Source organism: Pan troglodytes, chromosome 6 (assembly GCF_028858775.2).
Source record: "Pan troglodytes isolate AG18354 chromosome 6, NHGRI_mPanTro3-v2.0_pri, whole genome shotgun sequence".
In the NCBI taxonomy this organism is placed as follows: domain Eukaryota; kingdom Metazoa; phylum Chordata; class Mammalia; order Primates; family Hominidae; genus Pan; species Pan troglodytes.
In genome coordinates this window covers 112,094,588-112,115,157 of record NC_072404.2, presented here as the reverse complement: position 1 = coordinate 112,115,157, position 20,570 = coordinate 112,094,588, and the positions used below count along the sequence as shown (strand labels likewise).

Here is a 20,570-nt window from a genome sequence, read left to right as displayed (position 1 = left end):
ATCCTGGCTAACACAGTGAAACCCCATCTCTACTAAAAATACAAAAAATTAGCCAGGCATGGTGGCGGGCACCTGTAGTCCCAGCTACTCGGGAGGCTGAGGCAGGAGAATGGCGTGAACCCAGGAGGCGGAGCTTGCATTGAGCCAAGATCACGCCACCGCACTCCAGCCTGGGTGACAGAGCGAGACTCCATCCCCCCCCCCCCAAAAAAAAAAAAAGACAAAAAACAGAATTGTGTCACACAGGCCAGATGCAGTGGCTCATGCTTATAATCCCAGCAATTTGAAAGGCAAGGTAACGGATCGCTTGAGCTTGAGTCTGAGGCCACAGTGAGCTATGACCACACCACTGCACCCCAGTCTGGGTGACAGCGCAAGACCCCAACTCCAAAAAGAAAAGAGAAAAATCACAAAGAATTGCATGGCAGAGTGCCTGTCTTTCACAGCTTTAACTGCTGCAGGAACTTTCTTTCTTTTTTTTTTTTTTTTTTTTTGAGAGGGGCTGAGGAGACACAATCTCTGCTAGTGATTCTCCTGCCTCAGCCTCCCAAGTAGCTGGGATTATAGGCGTGCACCACCACGCCTGCCTAATTTTTGTATTTTTAGTAGAGACAGGGTTTCACCATGTTGGCCAGGCTGGTCTCAAACTCCTGCCAGGATCATGGGCATTAGCCACCACGCCCGGCCACCTTTAGAGTTTTCTTACCACCTGGTTTTCCTCTCTCAATATCTTTCTCTCATTTCCTGCCTTAAAACTCTAGCTTGGCATCTGGGCGCAGTAGCTCATGCCTGTAATCCCAGCACTTTGGGAGGCCAAGGTGGGTGGATCACTTAAAGTCAGGAGTTCGAGACCAGCCTGGCCAACATGGTGAAACCTTGTCTCTACTATTTTTACAAAAGTTGGTCGGACGTACAGACAGGTGCCTGTAGTCCCAGCTACTTGGGAGGCTGAGGCAGGAGAATTTGTTTGAACCCAGAGGTGAAAGTTGCAGGGAGCCGAGGTTGTGCCACTGCACTCCAGCCTGGGAGACAGAGCAAGACTCTGTTTCCAAAACAAACAAACAAAAAAACCCTGTAGCTTGGGATCAGCTTTCTCTTCTATTGTTTTTCTTTAAAAAATAAAAATTAAAAATAGATGTAGATGCTATGTTGCTGAGGCTGGCCTCAAACTCCTGGCCTCAGGTGATCCTCCCGCCATGACCTCCAAAACTGCAGGGATTGTAGGTGTGAGCACTGCACCCAGCCTTGTTTTTTTCTACATAAAAAACAGCACAGGATTATCTTCCAGAACTAATAAATATGTTCAAATAACCACAACCCCATTAAGGAAAAATATCACTGGGCAGCAAATAATCAATCCAGACCAATATGATCACAATTGCTGTGAAGATGAGAAAAGTTCATTTTTATTATGTTTCCCCAAGAGACGCACTCTATTGTTCTCTTGAAAACACACAGCTCATGTCCTCCTTTAGAACACACATCCTCTTTAAAGTAACATACAAACATGCCAAAACAAGGTAAAAAATTACATCTGAATTCTCACATTTCAAACATATATGAAATATCAAATAAAAATTTATTTTTACAAGAATTTAGGGGAACTACTACATAGCTATAAATGTAATATATATGTTAACTAAGTATCATAGATAAAAACCATGCTCCCTTCAGCAGCACGTGTAATAATACATACAAAGATTGAAAGGTAAAAGATTTAGGATGAAAAGAATCCTCTCTTAAAAAGGAAAACAAAATTATATGTATGTGTATATAACAGTTATAATACCCATCACACAGCTTTATAGAAACAGCATCTATTCAAAAATACCAGTATTTCCAAAATATTTAAAATAATATTTAAAGTAATAATAATATTTAAAGAAATAAATATATTTAATAAATATTTAAATAAATAAAATAATATTTAAATAATTCTATACCCATGTTTTTCAAAATAAACCAATAAAATAGATAGTATATATTAGACGTGTTAGTGTATATATCTGAGACATGTTAAAAATCACAACTGAATTCTCACAATTCAGTCACAAACCTAAACAGCAAATAAAAATTTCTATCACCAGAATTATGTTTTTTTCTGGTAGGGAACTACCAATAGCTATAAATAGAAGAGATTATTATGGAAGTATCATAGATAAAAAGAGTGCTCGCTTCAGGAGCACATATAATAATACAGAAACAAATTTAAAGATAATAAAATATTTAGGATAAAAAGAATTGTCTCTTAAACATGAAAAGAAAATTATCTTTATGTATATATAACAACTATAACTCTCATCAAAAAACTACAGGAACAGCATGTTTTCAAAAGTACAACAATTTCCAAACTATTTGAAATAAATCTATGAATAATTCAATGGCCGACATTTTCCAAACAAACCAATAAAATGCAGAGTGTGCATGAAGCTATCTGTTACAATCTGTGGCACTGATATTTCACAAAAGAATTCTGTGCCAATCTGAGCCCCTGCATTGTGCCTTCAAATGCTCCTGGACTGTGGCAGCCAAGTCCGTAAGAAACAGGACCTCCAGGTTCCGCCCCAGGGAGGTTGGAATTCAGCAATATAAAAAGGGAGGTGGTGCCGCAGGAAAGGGTGGAACTGGAAACACTCCTGGTTTCTTACTTTTCTCCAAGGACTCCTAGAAGGACCCCACCCCCCTCCCCCCACCCCTGCTCCTAGGAGGACAACGTGATGACTGTATTCAGCTCCATCAAGAATGGTCCAGGTTCTTCTAGATGATCTGCACAAATGGTTCCTCTCCTCCTTCCTGGTGTCTGCCATTAGCATTGGAATAAAGTTCCTGCTGAAAATCCACATCTCCCCTGGGTCCGGTGTTCTGGAAGTGAGAGAGACAATGTCACACTTCAAGGAGGCAGCTCTCTAGACAGGAAGGTTATTCACGTCCCATGTCAAGTCTAGAGTTCAGAGCAATTGAGAAATGCAATTTTATCTGCTGCCTTTCATTCTATACCCTGCTTCTGAACCATCGTGTTCAACTGTGAAACTCACACTTTGGTGACCACGACTCCAAAACTCACTTAATACACCCAAGGTCAGCCCCAGTGATCTGCTTCATAGCAAGGACTTTGGGTGGGTCTGCCCAGGGAGTAGGGCACCCTCAGAGAATGTGGCTTTGGACTTCATCACAGCTGGGGCCTTTTGTGTCACTTAAGATCTAAACTTGTAACCATGCTAGATGTGTTTCTAATGTGACAACATCACGAACCACGAGTCCAGAAGCCTAATCCTTAATCCTACTTCCTCATGATGAAGTCTCATGCTCTGTGCTCAACGTGGTTAGCTGCACAAGATGTAAACCAAAGCTTCACTGAACCCTCGACCCAAATCGGTAACTCAAGTGCGTCAATCATAATGAACCTCCCCAAACTCAGTATTTATGATTATTTTTGAGGCAGGGTCTCACTCTGTCGCCCAGAATGGAGTGCAGTGGCAGGATCAGGGCTCCGTGCAGCCCCGACCTTCCAGGCTCCAGCGATCCTCTCACCTCAGCCTCCTGAGTAGTTGGGAGTAGAGATGCGTCCCACATCACCTGGCTAATTTTTGTATTTTTGTGGAGAGGGGATCTCGCCACGTTGCCCAGGCTTGAAGCCGGATCAAGCAATTGGGTTCTTCGGATTTCCGAAATAGACCCCAATATTCTGCCTTTACCCCGGAGGATGCAGATGTACCTTCTCTCAGGCCGATGACCTCAGGCCTCCACGGTCCCTGGAGCTCTAGGAAAGGCGAGCGCGATCTCGCGCCCACACCCAGTGCTCTGGGTCATAAGCCTGGATCTGGAAAAACAAACGCCCTTTGAGAAGACGGGGACTCGCCAGGATACCCCTCTCTCCCCTCATCCAGCCTCCAGCCCACCCAATTCCTCCCCACCTCCTCCACCTCCCCAGGCCCCACTCACCTCCTCCAACTCCTCCGGGGAAACCAAGCCCTGCCGCTCATGGAACAGAAGAAGTGGAACCGACGTTTCTGGAACAGGACTATCTGAGAGCGGTTCTTCCTGGCCCTCGGGTTCATGCAACGGCGTAACTGGAACTGACGCTTACGGAGCAAGGGTATGCGAGAGCGGTTCTTCCTGGCCCTCGGGTTCATGGAACGGCCTAACTGAAACCGACGCTTACGAAGCAAGGGTATGCGAGAGCGGTTCTTCCCATACAGGAAGTGGAAGATGTTTTGTTTGGAGTCCTCGTCATCCTCCTCCATGTCATTGGCCAGGTAGCTGAGGACAGAAATCAGGTTGCTGCTCAGGGGCACCACCAGGAGAGGCCTCCGGCTGAGGTCAGCTTCCCAGAGAGGAAGGTAAGGGACCGTCCCTAGCTCAGGACTGGCACCCACCCTGCAGAGAGCCATGCCTTCCTCAGGAGGGCTCTGCTGGACAGAGACCTGATCAAGGGCGTCTCCCACTCCTTCAGGATGGAGACAAAAACCCAACTGGTGGCCGAGAGTGGTGGCTTACGCCTGGAATCCCAGCACATTGGGAGGCCAAAGCAGGAGGATCACTTGAGGCCAGGAGTTTGAGACGGGCCTGGGCAACATAGCAAGACCCTCGTCTCTATTAAAAATATAAGAAATATGCCAGACGCGGTGGCTCATGCCTGTAATCCCAGCACTTTAGAAGGCTGAAGCAGGTGGATCGCTTGAGACCAGGAGTTGGAGACCAGCCTGGTCAACACGGAGAAAACCCATCTCTACTAAAAATACAAAAATCAGCCTGGTGCGGTGGCACACCCGTTAGGCCTAGCTACTCAGGAGGCTGAAGCATAAGAATTGTGTGAACCCAGGAGGCAGAGGTTGCAGTGAGTTGAGATTGGGCCACTCCATTCCAGCCTGAGAGGCAGAGCAAGACTCTGTCTCAATAAACAAACAAACAAACAAACAAACTGTCCAGGTGTGGTGGCACAGCCCTGTAGTCGGAGCTAATAAAGAAGCTGAGGTGGGAGGATCGCTTGAGCCCAGGATATGGAGGCTGCGGTGAGCTATGATCTCACCACTGCACTCCAGCTTGGGGGACAGGGCAAGTCTGTCTCAAAAAAATAAAAGAAATTGAATACATTGATATTTTGCCAGGACGCTGCCTTCTACAGGCATCTAGTCTAATGGGACTGGGAGTAATCAAGGCAGATGACCTAATCCCAGTGTCCAGGATGTAACTAGAGAGCTACGGGCATGCAGAAGTTGGAAGATGAGGGAAGGCATCACAGAGGCTGTGGGGTGAACTGACTTCAAGGAATGGGTCCTTCCCTTCACAGCCACATGTGTGCGGGACACCCAGACAGAAAACACAAACACAAAGTCGAGTGGAGGGCATTTGGAAGGAGCAGTGAAGCCGAGCCAGGAAATACCAAGATGGCGAGCCAGTGTGCTTGTAGAGATTGTAGAGAGGGTAGAATTGACACTGTGGACCCTGGCCTCGATAGAGAAAGGCATCAGCTAAGGAAGTTGTTCAGGTGGGCAGTGAGGTTGTCGTGCTTTGGAAAGATGTTCAGGCTGCACCAGGAAGCCCCCTGGCTTGGGGAGAGACTCCAGGAGACCCCAGCGGGGAGCATTTGACAGTGGATTCGAGTGATGCGAGGGGGACCTGAACTGTGGCCTCTGTCATGGGAACCCAGAGGAGGTCGATGGCGTTTGTGGTTGATGTGGGAAGGAGAGAGAGAGAAGAACCAGAAACGTCTGCTTGCTGGAGGAAGCGGCATGTCCGCTCCTCCACTCCTTTTGTTTTCCCCTTACGAGCGGTTTATGGTTCCTTTTGTTTTATTCTTTTATTTGTACACTGGCATTGGAGTTTGTTTTTTTGGCTTTTTTTTTTTTTTTTTTTTTTTTGAGAAAAAGTCCCACTCTGTCACCCAGGCCGGAGTGCGGTGGCTCGACCTTAGCTTACTGCAACCTCCACCTCCTGGGTTCAAAGGGTTCTCTTGCCTCAGCCTCCCAAGTAGCTGGGATTACAGATGCACACCACCATGCCCAGCTAATTTTTCTATTTTTAGTAGAGACGGGGTTTGGCCATGTTGGCCAGGCTGGTCTCGAACTGCTGACCTCAGGTGATCCGCCTGCCTCGGCCTCCCAAAGTGCTGGGATTACAGGCGTATGCCACTGTGCCCAGCCTGAGTTTCTGTTTAGAAACAACAGTCTATGATAGTATAATCCTCTCTTTTTTGTACACAGAGTAAAGAGGACAAATAAGTGAAAGAATAAATGAAAGGCTGGAATCCCACTTCCCCCGCTGTCCCAGGGCATTGGATATTGACGGATAGGAGGCAGCAAACCACTCACAGAGCCAGGAAGAAATGAATGCGTTGGTATAGCCAGGAGGGGAAGCCGGCCCGGCTGAAATACGCTATGACCATAGCCAGGAGATACTGATGGAGAGAAAGGAACACAGAGAGGGAGAGGTCACATCTTGGAAGAGGAAGATTGTGGAGAGGGGGAATGAGGGTCTGGGAGGGGCTGCCCATCAGAGAAGGGCCCTCAGTGTTGGGGTGACTGTACTCATTTGGAAATTGCGGGATGGAGGGGTATTCGAAGGTCGGATGCAAATCCGAGAAGCCAGAGGAAGGGTTTTGGGTGATGCTCCCAGGATGGTGGGCTCCGATGGGATCTTTGGAGGGGGTGTGTCTAGGTCGGCTGGTGTCAGGAGGGTCTTTTGTGTGCCAGGCAGAGAACTGTCCTGAAGAGCTGAGAGTAGAGGGGCCAGGAGCTTCAGGGCTGCGGCCAGACTGTGGCCCAGAGCTCAGATCCCAAAGGACCCATAGGAGAGGCAGGGGCCACTCATTCACTCTGCAAGAGACCAGCAGAATCCTGAGGGAGATGCTGACAAATCATAAAAAGACCAAGAATAGCCGGGAGTGGCGGCTCAAGCCTGTGATCCCAGTACTTTTTGAGAGGTGGAGACAGGAGGATCATGTGAGCCCAACAGTTCGAGAACAACCTGGGCAACATAGTGAGACCCTGTTTCTACAAACATTTCAAAAATTAGTTGAGCATGGTGGCATGTGCCTAGTCCCAGCTCCTCAGGAGGCTGAGGAAAGAAGATTGCTTGAGCCCAGGAATTAGAGGCTGCAATGAGCTATGATCATGCCACTGCACTCCATCCTGGGGAGCAGAGCTAGACTCTGTCTCACAAAAAAAAAATTTGTGGGTGCCAAGACTCAAGACCATGGGAGCTGGTCGGGCACAGTGGCTGACGTCTATAATCTCAGCACTTTGGGAGGCCAAGGCGGGTGGATCGCCTGAGGTCAGGTGTTCAGGACCAACCTGGCCAACATGGCAAAACCCCGTTTCTACTAAAAACACAAAAATTAGCCAGGCGTGGTGGTTCATGTCTGTAATCCCAGCTGCTTGGAGGCTGAGGCAGGAGAATCGCTTGAACCCGGGAGGCATCAGCTGCAGTGAGTCAAGATTGAGACACTGCCCTCCAGCCTGGGCAACAGAGCAAGACTCTGTCTCACAAAAAAAAAAAAAAAAAAAAAAACTGTAGGAGCATCTGGTGGGAGGTGGTGGAGGGAGAACTGTGGGTTTGGAAGCTGCGCCCTCCCCCCAGCCATGCGTTGGAACAGTTACATGGAGAACAACCTTACCTTGTCCGACGCCCTCAGATCTTTGTCCCAGGCCAGGAATCTTTTAATGACAGGATCCTCTGTGATTAGAGAGCAGATGTCAGTGTGAGAAGCAGGACAGGGTTTCCGTGGGAGCAGCAGGGCAGCAAGGAGAAGTGTGCCTCCCGGGGGGAAGTCTCAGGATTGTGGCCGCGGGTGAGGTGGATGGGAGAGGGGAGAATGACTTTCACTGGGCAAGGGAGAGAGGCTCCTGCTCTGAGACTCCCCTGAGAAGAGGCCGAAGGAGGCCCTGGGTGTGAGAATCTACAGGATGTAGAGCTGGGAATCAGCCAGGACCCCCTCCAGCAGACACGGAGGGACCACTGCAGAGTCATAAAGGGATTCCCATCATTTCCTCATGAGACAGTCACATCAGGGTGTGACCATGGCCTTGGTATCCCCCACTATGGATGGAGACACTTAGGTTTAGAAAAGTCAGTAAGAGACATTAAGTTTCAGAGGGCACGGCTGAAACCACTTTCTTTATTGATTTTGTTTTTCTTTATTTGATTTTTATTTTTATTTATTTATTAATTTATTTTGAGACAGAGTCTTGCTCTGTGGTCCAGGCTGGAATGCAGTGGCCCGATCTTGGCTCACTGCAACCTCTGCCTCCCGGGTTTAAGCGATTCTCCTGTCTCAGCCTCCCGAGTAGCTGGGATTACATGCATGAGCTACTGTGCCCAGCCTTGGTTTTTCTTTTGAGACAGGGTTTTGCTCTGTCACCCAGGCTGGAGTGCAGTGGTGTAGTCATAGCTCACTGCAGCCTCAAAGTCCTGAGTTCAAGCAATCCTCTTGCCTCAGCCTCCCAACGTGCTGGGATCTCAGGCGGGAGCCACTGCGCCTGGCCTGAAACCAAGCTTTCTTGTCCCAAGCGCTGACCTTTATCAAGTTGACCTAATCCTTTATCATCTCCTAAGTGTCCCTCATGAGTGATCACTTCACATTCCTCCCACATGGAGAGCTCACCCACTGGGGCATATTTTTCCCATTGGAAAAATGTGGTTATTGGAAGTTTCCTGTTTTTGGAAAGAACAGGATTGGAGGTGCTCTCTGGGGTGTCCTCCTACCAAGCAGCCTGTTGAAGGCCTCGTGGTGCTCAGGGAGCACGAGCAACACTCGCCGTCGCTTCAGCTTCATCTTGAGGCCACACAGCATCTCCGCCACCCAGATCTCCTCAGGCTCAGGGGCGAGCACCTTCCGTGGCTCCTCCTCCAACGACTCCTCAGATTCGTCCCACCACTCCATCTTCCTTTTCCAGCAAAAGGACCTATGCAGGGGGCTGGGATCTACCCCAGGGGCTGAGTAAAGAAACCAGGCCACGGTGTAATGCTTCTGCAGTTGATCACACTAGAGCCCGACCCAAAACCCCAAACCACTCTCCATCCTCCCCAGCCTCGCAGACTGCTGGCTTCTCCAAGCCATCTTTCCTTCTGTCTGTCTCCTCTGCTGAGCTCCATGTGCCGCTCCTTCTCCTCCCCATTCTCCCGTTTCTCTGTCCTCAGAACACTTCCTCATATCCTTCCCTGGTCCCTGGCTCTCTGAGTCCCTTTTTGTTGTTGTTGTTGTTGTTGTTGTTGTTGTTGTTGTTGTTGTTGTTGTTAAACAGTCTTGCTTTGTGGCCTAGGCTGGAGTGTAGTGGTGCGGTCTTGGCTCACTGCAACCTCCGCCTCCTGGGTTCCAGTGATTCTCCTGCCTAAGCCTCCCAAGTAGCTGGGATTACAGGTGCCCACCAGAACGCCCAGCTCATTTTTGTGCTTCTAGAAGAGACAGGGTTTCACCATGTTGGCCAGGCTGGTCTCCAACTCCTGGCCTCAAGTGATCTGCCTGCCTGGCCTCCCAAAGTGCTGGGATTACAGGTGTGAGCCACTGCACCCTGCCTCAGTACCTCCATTCTTCCCACACAACCTCCTCACGTGCTCCTTCCTGACTTCTGGGCCCTTCCTTCCTTCTTTTTTTTTTTTTTTTTGAGACAGCGTCTCACTCTCTCACCCAGAATGGAATGCAGTGGTGCTATCTTGGCTCAAAGCAACCTCTTCCACCTGGGTTCAAGCGATTATCCTGTCTCAGCCTCCCGAGTAGCTGGGATAACAGGCATGCCTGGCTAATTTTTGTATTGTTAGTATAAATGAGGTTTCGCTATATTGGTCTGGTTGGTCTCGAACAACTGACCTCAAGTGATCCACCCATCTCAGCCTCCCAAAGTAATGGGATTACAGGCATGAGCTACCACACCCGGCCTTCATTTTTCTTTTGACACAGGGTTTTGCTCTGTCACCCAGGCTGGAGTGCAGTGGTGCAGTCATAGCTCACTGCAGCCTCAAAGTCCTGAGTTCAAGCAATCCTCTTGCCTCAGCCTCCCAACGTGCTAGGATCTCAGGCGTGAGCCACTGCACCTGGCCCGAAACCAAGCTTTCTCATCCCAAGCGCCAACCTTTATCAAGTCTAGCCTTGTCCTCTATCGTCTCCTAAGTGTCCCTCATGAGTGATCACTTCTGAGTCCTCCTGCGTGGAGAGCTCACCCACTGGGGGCGTATCTTTCCCATTGGAAAAGTGTGGTTATTGGAAGTTTCCTCTTTTTAGAAAGAACAGGATTGGAGGTGCTCTCTGGGGTGTCCTCCTACCAAGCTGACTGTTGAAGTCCTTGTGGTGCTCAGGGAGGATGGGTGACACTCGCTGTTGCTTCAGCTTCATCTTGAGCCCACACAGCGTCTCCACTACCCAGGTCTCCTCAGGCTCAGGGGCGAGCTCCTTCTCTGGCTCCTCCTCAGATTCATCTGACCACTCCTTCTTCCTTTTCCAGCCAAGGGACCTACATGGGGGGCTGGGATCTACCCCAGGGGCTAAGAAACCAGGCCACCGTGTAATGCTTCTGCATCTGATCACCTTAGACCCCGACCCCAAACCCCAAACCACTCTCCATCCTCCCCAGACTCGCAAACTGCTGGCTTCTCTAAGCCATCTTTCTGATTTTCTCCTCTGCTCAACCCCATGTGCCGCTCCTTCCCCTCCCCATTCTTCTCTCTCTCTGTCCTCCGAACACTGCTTCATGTCCTTCCCTGGTCCCTGGCTCTCTGAGTCCCTCCTTTTTTGTTTTGTTTTGTTTTGACACAGAATCTTGCTTTGTCACCCAGGCTGGAGTGTAGTGGTGCAATCTCAGCTCACTGCAACATCCATCTCCTGGATTCCATTTATTCTTCTGCCTCAGCCTCTCAGGTAGCTGGGATTACAGGTGCCTGCCATAATGCCCAGCTCAATTTTGTACTTTTAGTAGAGACAGGGTTTCACCATGTTGGCCAGGCTGGTCTCAAACTCCTGGCCTCAAGTGATCCGCCTGCCTTGGCCTCCCAAAGTTCTGGGATTACAGGTGTGAGCCACTGCACCCAGCCTGAATTTCTCCATTCTTCCCACACACCCTCCTCAGGTTCTCCTTCCTGACCGCTGACCCTTCTTTTATTTTCTTTTTTTTTTTTTTTTTTTGGAGTGCAGTAGCGTGATCTCAGCTCACTGCAACCTCTTCCTCCCAGTCTCAAGTGATTCTCCTGTCTCAGCCTCCTGAGTAGCTGGGATTACAGGTGTGCACCACTACCACTTGGCTAATTTTTATACTTTTGGTAGAGATGGGGTTTCACCATATTGGCCAGGCTGGCCTTGAACTCCTGACCTCAGGTGATCTGCCCGCCTCAGCCTCCCAAAGTGCTGGGGTTACAGGCGTGAGCCACCGCACCTGGCCCCCTTCCTTCGTCTTAGTCAATCCTATCCCACCTCTTCTTCCACCAGTCCCCTCACCTGATGGTCCCAACACTTCATCATCCACCACCTCCTGGAGGGGGTACCCCGAGGTGCTCCGCTGGGGACTCTGCTCATTCTGGGAGTGCGGTTGACGGCTGGTCATGATTTTTCCCATAATCTGTCCCCTCTTACAGAACCTAGTCTCCGTTCTGTCCATGGCCTTCTTCTGGACACTGCTAGGATCCAGAAGAGTATGTTATCAATTCTCAAGCCTAGGAGAAGTCAGGAGTGGAGAACAGCTCTGAGAAGATACTGTTGTCCAACTGATCTCCAGGCACCACGGAGTCCGGTCCCTCCAATCAGGAAGGTCGGAATCTCTGATGTCATGGCTCATGCCAACCTGGCAACCAGTTTGAAAAAAAACACATGTAACTGCCAGGCTGATCTCTTGTCCTGGAGATCCTGGGTGAATGGTATCTCCTGCCACTGTCCCAACCTCAGACCATTGTCCAAAAGCATCTTCAGGGACTCCACATCCCTCTGTTCCCTGTCCCAGCAGAGGCTGTGTCCTCTCCACTCAAAGCCTGAAGCATGTTGGGGTCTCTTCGTCTCTGTACATGCCCATTTCAGAGTCCAGTCTGGTGGGAGAGGGAACAGAGTGGGAAAGAAAACTAGGGTAAGCAGAAACGATGAAACCTTATAAGAGTGAGATTATCATGTACAAGAGTGAGATTATCATGTACAAGAGTGAGATTATCATGTACAAGAGATCCCAGGAATACTGACTTGATGAAAGTCACATGAGAGCACTCAGTTTGGCAGAGCTTTTCTGCCGAATGTTTACTCACATTCACTGTCCGAGATTCTATACCGGGGGTACACACGTCCTCTGCCCTAAGGCAATTTTGAGTCCAAGAGACATTTTGAGGCCTAAAAATCATAGGAAACTGCCCCTGAGCTCACACATATTTCCAATGGTGTCCCCAATTTCAGGGAATCCATGGATTACCTAAGCCAGCCCCTCCAGTTCGGCTAAGAAACTCTAGTCTATATATCAAGTTTTGTATCATATGTCTTGCTCTGAACTCAGAAATTTCCCTTCCATTTATGGATTCTATGAATAAAATATCACATGTACAAAAAGACTAAGTCGAAAAATTTCAGCTGTGCACAGTGGCTCATGCTTGTAATCCCAGCACTTTGGGTGGCCAAGGGAGGAAGATTGCCTGAGGCCAGCAGTTCAAGACCAGTATAGGCAACATAGCAAGAGCCCATCTCTAAAAAAACAAAACCAAACCAAATTAGCCAGGTGTGGTGGCTGGCACCTGTGTTCCAACTACTTGGGAGACTCATGTGACAGGAAGATCACTTGAGCCCAGAAGTTAGAAGCTGCAGTGAGCTATGATCTTGCCACTGCACTCCAGTCTGGGCAACACAGCAAGATATTGTGTCAAAAAAATTTTTTGTGATAAAAAAATAAAAGAGTTACATGACATTCAGAGACCATCCAAAAAACCTGTGGGTTCCCGGCTGGGCTCAGTGGCTCATGCCTGTAATCCCAGCACTTTGGGAGGCCAAGTGGGTGGATCACTTGAGGTCAGGAGTTTGAGACCAGCCTGGACAACATGGTGAAACCCCATCTCTACTAAAAATACAAAAAATTAGCCAGGCATGGTGGTGGATGCCTGTAATCACAGCTACTCAGGAGAGGGCGCTGGAGAATCACTTGAACTCATGGTGCGCAGGTTGCAGGGAGCCAAGATCGCACCACTGTGCTCCAGCCTGGGCAACAAGAGCAAAACTCCATCTCAAAAAAAATAAAGAACCCGGGAGTGAGTTCCCACACGTTTTCCTAATGGGCTGCTGCTTTCCTAGGAGTCTCTCGCTCATAGAAAAGGCAGAAACTGAAAGAGGAAGCAGATCCCATAGCTGTGGAAGTCCCATTGTTAGGAAGCTCTGCTTTTCTGGAGTTCAAATTCGCATTCATGACGCTTTAAACCGTCAGAGCTGGGTGGGTCCTCCTACAACAAAATAGTTTGCGCTCTCTCTCCTAGTTAACAGGCTTTCAAATATTAGAAGATCAATGTTCTGACCCCATTAAAATTTCTCTTTTGTGGAATGAAAAGCTCTGATTTAACCCATCTTCAAGCCTGGTTTGATGGAGGAATAGGGGCTGAGTCACCTGCATTTCCCCTCCCTGCACAAAGTCCTGGGCCCAGATCTGGGGTTTGTCTCTGCTGAGGGTGGCGTGAACCAGGAAGCACCTCCCTCTACATCTCCTTGATGAATGGGTATAATGGTTGCCATGGAACTGGGGCTTGTTTGATGACCTGGGGCTGGGTGGGCCTCTGAGAGCCTTTATAGCTGATTGCCTTTTGGGAGAGGGCAGGTGGGAGCCCCACCCTGTCTCATGAGTCACCCCAAAGGTGCATGGGCAGGCAGGTGCTGGGGAATCGACTACTCCCCAGAGCTTGGCGTGGCCATCCCTGTGGCCCCTCTGGGAGTCTGGAGCCCATTCCCTCACACTGGTACTCACTGCAGCTGGGGACATCTGCACTAGGAAGACAGGACACGGCATGGAAGCTGGTCTCTGCCCAGAAGCCATGACATTCTGTTCACCAGCCTGATGCTATAAAACGAGTGTCACGGCTGGGCATGGTGGCTCACACCTGTAATCCCAGCACATTAGGAGGCCAAGGCGGGTGGATCATGAGGTCTGGAGTTCGAGACCAGCCTGGCCAACATGGCGAAATCCCGTCTCTACTAAAAATAAGAACATTAGCCAGGTGTGGTGGCACATACCTGTAGTCCCAGCTCCTCTGGAGGCTGAGGCAGGAGAATCACTTAAACCCAGGAGGCGGAGATTGCAGTGAGCCAAGACCACGGCATTGAACTCCAGGCTGGGCAACAGAGCACGACTCCATCTCAAAAACAAACAAAAAAAAAGAGTGTCACCTGGGGCTACTTGGCCAGACACAGAGAGCAAGGAGACGTCCCTATTATCTGTCAAAAATAATTGTTGGGGCTGAGCACAGTGGCTCATGCCCGTAATCTCAGCACTTTGGGAGGTCGGGGCAGGAGGACTTGAGGCCTAGAGTTTGAGACCAGCCTGGGCAACATAGCGAGCACCCCATCTCCAGAAAAAATTTAAAAATTGCCTGAGCGCAGTGGCTCATGCCTGTAATCCCAGCACTTTGGGAGGCCGAGGGGGATGGATCATTTGAGGTCAGGAGTTTGAGACCAGCCTGGCCAACATGGTGAAACCCCATCTCTACTAAAAATACAAAAATTAGCCGGGCATGGTGGTGGGCACCTGTAATCCTAGCTACTTGGGAGGCTGAGGCAGGAGAATCGCTTGAACCCAGGAGGCGGTGGTTGTAGTGAGCTAGGATCATGCCATTGCAGTCCAGCCTGGACAGCAAAGCTAGACTCCATCTCAAAAAAAAAAAGAAAAAGTAAAAAATTTAAAAATTAGATGGGCATGGTGACATGTGCCTGTAATCCCAGGTACTAAGGAAGCTGAGGTAGGAGGATGACTTGAGCCTAGGAGTTCGAGGCTGCAGTGAGCTCTGATCGCACCACTGCACTCCAGCCTGAGTGACACAGCAAGACCCTGCTTCAAAAAAAAAAAATTACTGGACACAATTATTGTGCCAGATCCCTAGGTTAACAGTGAGGATTCAGTGGGAGAACTAAACAGATAAACAGATCCAGTGCCCGCCCTCAGAGAGTTACAGTTTAATGGGAAAAAGAGACATTCACCAAAGAAGGAAACAACCCACTAGTGAGTTACACTCGAGAGGGATCATTTACAGAACAAAGCAGATTATAAAAATACAGCGATTGGCTGGGTGCAGTGGCTCACGCCTGTAATCCCAGCACTTTGGGAGGCAGAGGCGGGCGGATGACTTGAGGGCAGGAGTTCTCAACGGCCTGGCCAAAATGGTGAAACCCCATCTCTACTAAAAACACAAAAATTAGCCAGGCGTGGTGGTGGGCACCTGTAATCCTAGCTACTTGGGAGGCTGAGGCAGGAGAATGAATCGCTTGAACCCAGGAGGTGGAGGTTGCAGTGAGCCGAGACCGCACCATTGCACTCTAGCCTGGGCAACAAGAGCAAAACTCCGTCTCAAAATAAATACATACATACATACATGCATACATACATACAGGGATTAAAATAGTCTAGTACTGACACCTGAACAGACAGATTGATCCAAGAAATGAAACAGAAATTCCAGAAGTTGACCTGAATACACACACACACACACACACAAACACACACACACACACACAGAGGAAGGCGTGAAAGACTCCATGACCCTCAAGGTATAAGATGCATTTTTTTTTTTTTTTTTTTTTTTTTTTGAGACAGGGTCTCACTCTGTCACCCAGACTGGATGCAGTGGTGCACTATCCCAGCTCAGTTCTACCCTCCATCCCCCCAACCTCCCCCAACCACCCTGAGCTCAAGCAATTCTCATGCCTCAACCCTCAGCCTCATGAGTAACTGGGACTACAGGCGTGCACCACCATGCGCAGCTAATTTTTTGTATTTTTAGTAGAGATGGGTCTAACCATATTGCCCAGGCTGGTCTCGAACTCCTGAGCTCAAGCGATCCTCTTGCCTCAGCCTCCCAAAGTGCTGGGATTACAGCTGTGAGCCACCGCACCCAGCCGCATTCTTCTAAATCACAGTACATCTGGTTCCCAGTGCCCAGGCTCTCAGGGCAGAGGGTCCAGTGTGATCACTTTGCATGGCCTCTCTCCCCTCCTGAGCTTGTGCCAGGGCCCCAGGGCTGACCTGGAGAAGGAAAATGGCAGATGGTGAAGATGGGGTGTCTGGTTTGGGGACCATCCTGGCCCCCCTTGTCACTGTTGGCATCTCTTCTGCACAGTGGCATTGCTGGGAGGTGCTTACTGTGCCTATTCAAGGGGCTGGCAGCCGCAGCCTCACTGCAGATCAGGGACTTGGCTTCCCGGTTGACCACAGGTCCAAGAACCTGCAGGGTCCAGCCTCCCCCCATCCCCAGTCTTCCCCACCCTGGCCCGGCCCTCCAGGTGCAGAAACATGCAGGCCCCTCTCCAGGACTGTAGGATGAGCGTGTCCCTCAGACTGGCCTGTGTCCTGGCTCCTCTTACCACTCTTCCAGAGGTTGTCACCTGCAGCTGCCCCAGGATAAAGGCAAGGCCAGAGAGGACTCCTGAACTCCTGTGTGCCTGGGGTGGCAGGGGCAAACATAGCCAACTGGTGGCCTGAGCGGGGCCATGGTGAGGACACCCTTGGTGGCTTGTCCCACATCAAGCTGGGAGGTGACACTGAGGATGCATTAGTCTGCAGCGTATGATAAAAACGGCATTTCAGGCCAGGCGCGGTGGCTCATGCCTGTCACCCCAGCACCTTGGGAGGCCGAGGTGGGCAGATCATATGAGGTCAGGACTTTGAGACCAGCCTGCCCAACATGGTGAAAACTCATCTCTACTAAAAAAACAAAAATTATGTTGATTGGTGGTGTGCGCCTGTAATCCCCAGCTACTTGGGAGGCTGAGGCAGGAGAATCACTTGAACCCGGGAGGCGGAGCCTGCAACGAGCCGAAATTGCACCACTGCACTCCAGCCTGACTCCGTCTCAAAAAAAATAAAAAATAAAATAAAGGCATTTCAGTTCAAATAGGGAAAGGATACATCTTTCTTTTTCTTTCTTTCTTTCTCTCTTTCTTTTTCTTTCCTCCCTTCCTTTCTCTCTCTCTCTCTCTCTCTCTCTCTCTCTCTCTTTCTTTTTGAGATGGAGTTTCATTCTCGCTGCCCAGGCTGGAGTACAATGGCGCGATCTCGGCTTATTATTATTCTCCATGTTGGTCAGGCTGGTCTTGAACTCCCAACCTCAGGTGATCCGCCTGCATTGGCCTCCCAAAGTGCTGGTGTGAGCCACTGCACCCGGCTTAGGATGCATTTTTCAATATTTTAGTGTTTGAATAACGGGCTAACTTGAGAAAAAAATAATTTGAATCACACATCACACCAAAAATAAATTCTAGGTGGATTTTAACACTTTCAAAAATTATTATTATTATTAGTTTAGAGACAGGGTCTCACTCCGTCGCCCAGGCTGGAGTGCAGTGGTATGATCATGGTTCACTGCAACCTTAAACTCCTGGCCTCATATGATCCTCCGGCCTCAGCCTCTCAAAGGACTGGAACTACAAACATGCACCACCATGCCCAGCCTAGGTGGGTTTTTAAAATCCATTCAAGGGCGGGTGCAGTGGCTCACACCTGTAATCCCAGCATTTTGGGAAGCCAAGGTGGGAGGATCACTTGAGCCCAGGAGTTCGAGACCAGCCTGGGCAACATAGTGAGACCACATCTCTACAAAAAATTTAAAAATGAGCCAGGCATGGTGGTGCACACCTGTAGTCTCTGCTATTCAGGAGGCTGAGGCGGGATCATTGTTTGAGCCCAGGAGACAGATTGCAGTGAGCTATGATGGCACCACTGCATGGCAGCCTGGGTGACAAAGGGAGACTCAGTCTCAAAAAAAAAAAAAAAATGGTGACAGGCTGGGTGCAGTGGCTCACACCTGTAATCCCAGCACTTTGGGAGGCCGAGGCAGGTGGATCACCTGAAGTCAGGAGTTTGAGACCAGCCTGGCCAACATGGTGAAACCCTGTCTTTACTAAAAATACAAAAGTTGGCCAGGCGTGGTGGCGTGTGCCCGTAATCTCAGCTACCTGGGAGGTTGAGACAGGAGAATCACTGGAACCCCAGAGGCGGAAGCTGCAGTGAGCCGAGATTGTGCCACTGCACTCCAGCCTGCGTGACAGACCGAGACTCCATCTCAAATTAATTAATTAAATTTTTTAAAAAAGGCAAAGAGGGAGTCCTGCCTGGGTACAGGAGACCTGGGGTTGGGTCCCAGCCCTGCCGCTGACCTGCCCTGGGACTGCAGGAAGTTTCTTTCCCTGCCGGGCCCCAGGTTTCTTCTCATCCGTATAATGAGATTAGTCATAATACCTGCCCTGCCCATCTCTGGGGACCCAAGGAGAGGATGAGTCGATGAGCAAGAACGTGTTTTCAAAAAGGGGAAACAAGCCCTTCCCACATTCTGATGTCTGCTTTCAACTGCCTTTTGAAAGGGAGTGAGAGAGAGAAAAATTGTATTATACAGGCTGGACATGGTGGCTCACACCTGGAATCCCAGAACTTCAGGAGGCTGAGGTGGGAGGATCACTTGAGCCCAGGAATTTGAGACCAGCCTGGGCAACACAGTAAGACTCTCTTTCTACAAAAAGTTAAAAAATTAGCTGGGCAGCCGGACACAGTGGCTCACGCCTGTAATTTCAGCACTTTGGGAGGCCGAGGCAGGCAGATCACATGAGGTCAGGGGTTCAAGACCAGCCTGGCCAACATGGCGAACCCCGTCTCTACCAAAAATACAAAAATTAACCAGGAGTGGTTGTGCACGCCAGTAATCCCAGCTACGCAGCAGGCTGAGGCAGGAGAATCACTTGAACCCAGGAGGTGGAGGTTGCAGTGAGCCGAGATCATGCCATTGCACTCCAGCCTGAACGACAGAGTGAGACTCTGTCTCAAAACAAACAAACAAAAAATTAGCTGGGCATGGTGCCTTATACCTGCAGTCTCAGCTACTAGGGAGGCTGAAGTGGGAGGATCACTTGATCCTGGGAGGTCAAGGCTGCAGTGAGCTGTGATCACACCACTGCACTCCAGCCTGGGCAACAGAGTGAGACCTGTCTCAAAAAATAATAATAATATAATAAATAAAAGAGACCCCAGAGAGCTTCCTTGACCCTTCCACCATATGAGGACACAGCTAGAAGGCACTCTCTACGAACCAAAAACAGACACCAACTCTTCCTAGTTTTTGTTCTTGTTCTTTTTTTTTTAAGATGGAGTCTCACTTTGTCACCCAGGCTGGAGTGCAGTGGTGTGATCTCGGCTCACTATGGCCTCCCCATCCTGGGTCCAAGCGATTCTTGTGCCTCAACCTCCCGAGTAGCTGGAATAGGCGCGTGCCACCACGACTGGCTAATTTTGTATCTTTAGTAGAGATGGGGTTTTTCCACATTGGTCAGGCTGGTCTCAAACTTCTGACCTCAGATGATCCGCCCACCTTGGCCACCCAAAGTGCTGGGATTACAGGTGTGAACCACTGCACCCGGCCAGAAGTTTTTCTTGTGAGTTGAGGTGAACATCTGAATCCCCTGGGGGAACTGAGGTATGTCCCCTTCAGGGAATGGCCCCTCTTCATCCAAAAATGGGGCCCACAGGTGATAATCTGTTGGGTTTCCCAGAATGAAGACATCTGGCATAATTAGAGTGTGAAGGTCAGGCTGACGGGGGCTAGTACCCCGATCCAGGGGAGAGGTGGTCACAGGTCTCGCTCCACCTGCCCTGAGCCCCATCTCATCTTTTTTTTTTTTTTTTTTTTTTTTTTTTTTGAGGGGGAGTTTCACTCTTGTTGCCCAGGCTGGAATGCAGTGGTGCGATCTCGGCTCATTGCAACCTCTGCCTCCTGGGTTCAAGTGGTTCTCCTGCCTCAGCCTCCTGCGTAGCTGGAGTTACAAGAACAAGCCACCACGTCCAGCTAATTTTGTATTTTTAGTAGAGATGGAGTTTCGCCGTGTTGGCCAGGCTGGTCTCGAACTCCTGACCTCAGGTGATCCACCCACCTCGGCCTCTCAAAATGCTGGGATTACAGGCGTGAGCCACCATGCCTGGACTTCCATCTGGTAATTTTCTGTCTCGAGGAGGAACTACCCTGCCCTGGCAGAGGCTGGGGATGAAGGAGGAAGAGAGAGCCGGTCCCCTGGATAAAGAGGTGAGGGGGTGTGAAGTCTGGGAGCCCCCCTCCCAGGGCCAGGCTACAGGGGGACAGCAGGGCTATACCAGGAGTGCCACAGAGCTTGCATTTGGGTGTGATCTAATCCCCAGTCCTGCCCTGACCTCCTGGGTGCTCTTAGCCAAGCCCTCTTCCCTGTGTGTGCTAGAAAGTGAGGGTCACTCCCTTCCACACAAGGGAGTGAATTGAGGATGGGGATCTGAGCTCTCTGAGCAGCAAAGCTGGACACAGGCCAAATTGCCAATCCTGAGTCCCTCTGTCATGTGGACCTGGGAAGCTTGTCCTCATCCTCCATCCTTCCCCAGGGTGGGGCCTGAGAATCTGAGAACCTTGAGCCTGGG

General features: G+C 49.7%; 3 protein-coding genes across 10 annotated transcripts in view; 2 read left to right on the top strand and 1 right to left on the bottom strand.

Moving 5' to 3' along the window:
• LOC742087 (ras GTPase-activating protein 4) overlaps window positions 1-20,570 on the top strand; it is a 101,220-nt gene that overhangs the window by 19,178 nt on the left and 61,472 nt on the right. The window lies entirely within an intron of this gene.
• The window catches only part of LOC100610062 (DNA-directed RNA polymerase II subunit RPB11-b2), a 51,787-nt gene that overhangs the window by 7,772 nt on the left and 23,445 nt on the right, over window positions 1-20,570 (top strand). For 2 of the 8 annotated variants that reach the window (XR_010158919.1, XR_010158920.1), the window contains one exon: window positions 2,660-5,093. The exons of 2 other annotated variants lie outside the window; for them this stretch is intronic. Coding sequence is in view for 2 of the 6 variants with exons in the window: in XM_063815493.1 (XP_063671563.1) it covers window positions 20,138-20,204 (67 nt within the window). In the remaining 4 variants the exon portion in view is untranslated. Of the gene's footprint in view, window positions 1-2,659; window positions 5,094-11,559; window positions 12,509-20,137; window positions 20,263-20,570 lie in introns of those variants that run through there. 4 more of the 8 variants (XR_010158918.1, XR_010158921.1, XM_063815493.1 and 1 more) reach the window with 4 other exon arrangements.
• On the bottom strand, window positions 2,330-11,582 carry LOC112209793 (putative speedy protein E21). Its single transcript, XM_024358005.3, has 8 exons — window positions 11,423-11,582; window positions 10,258-10,476; window positions 8,704-8,934; window positions 7,616-7,674; window positions 6,312-6,397; window positions 3,943-4,260; window positions 3,716-3,820; window positions 2,330-2,862 (listed from the first exon to the last, which is right to left on the bottom strand). Exons 1-7 carry the CDS (start codon window positions 11,580-11,582, stop codon window positions 3,736-3,738), a joined length of 1,158 nt encoding a protein of 385 aa, XP_024213773.3. The 3' UTR covers window positions 2,330-2,862; window positions 3,716-3,735.

Excerpts from the sequence above, each read along its gene's own strand:
- LOC112209793 (XM_024358005.3), bottom strand. The coding sequence starts at position 11,582 with ATGGACAGAACGGAGACTAGGTTCTGTAAGAGGGGACAGATTATGGGA. Across the intron at positions 10,477-11,422 it reads TGAAGTGTTGGGACCATCAG|CCCCTGGGGTAGATCCCAGC; the intron begins GTGAGGGGACTG and ends CTGGTTTCTTAG. Across the intron at positions 3,821-3,942 it reads CCCCGGAGGAGTTGGAGGAG|ATCCAGGCTTATGACCCAGA; the intron begins GTGAGTGGGGCC and ends TTGTTTTTCCAG.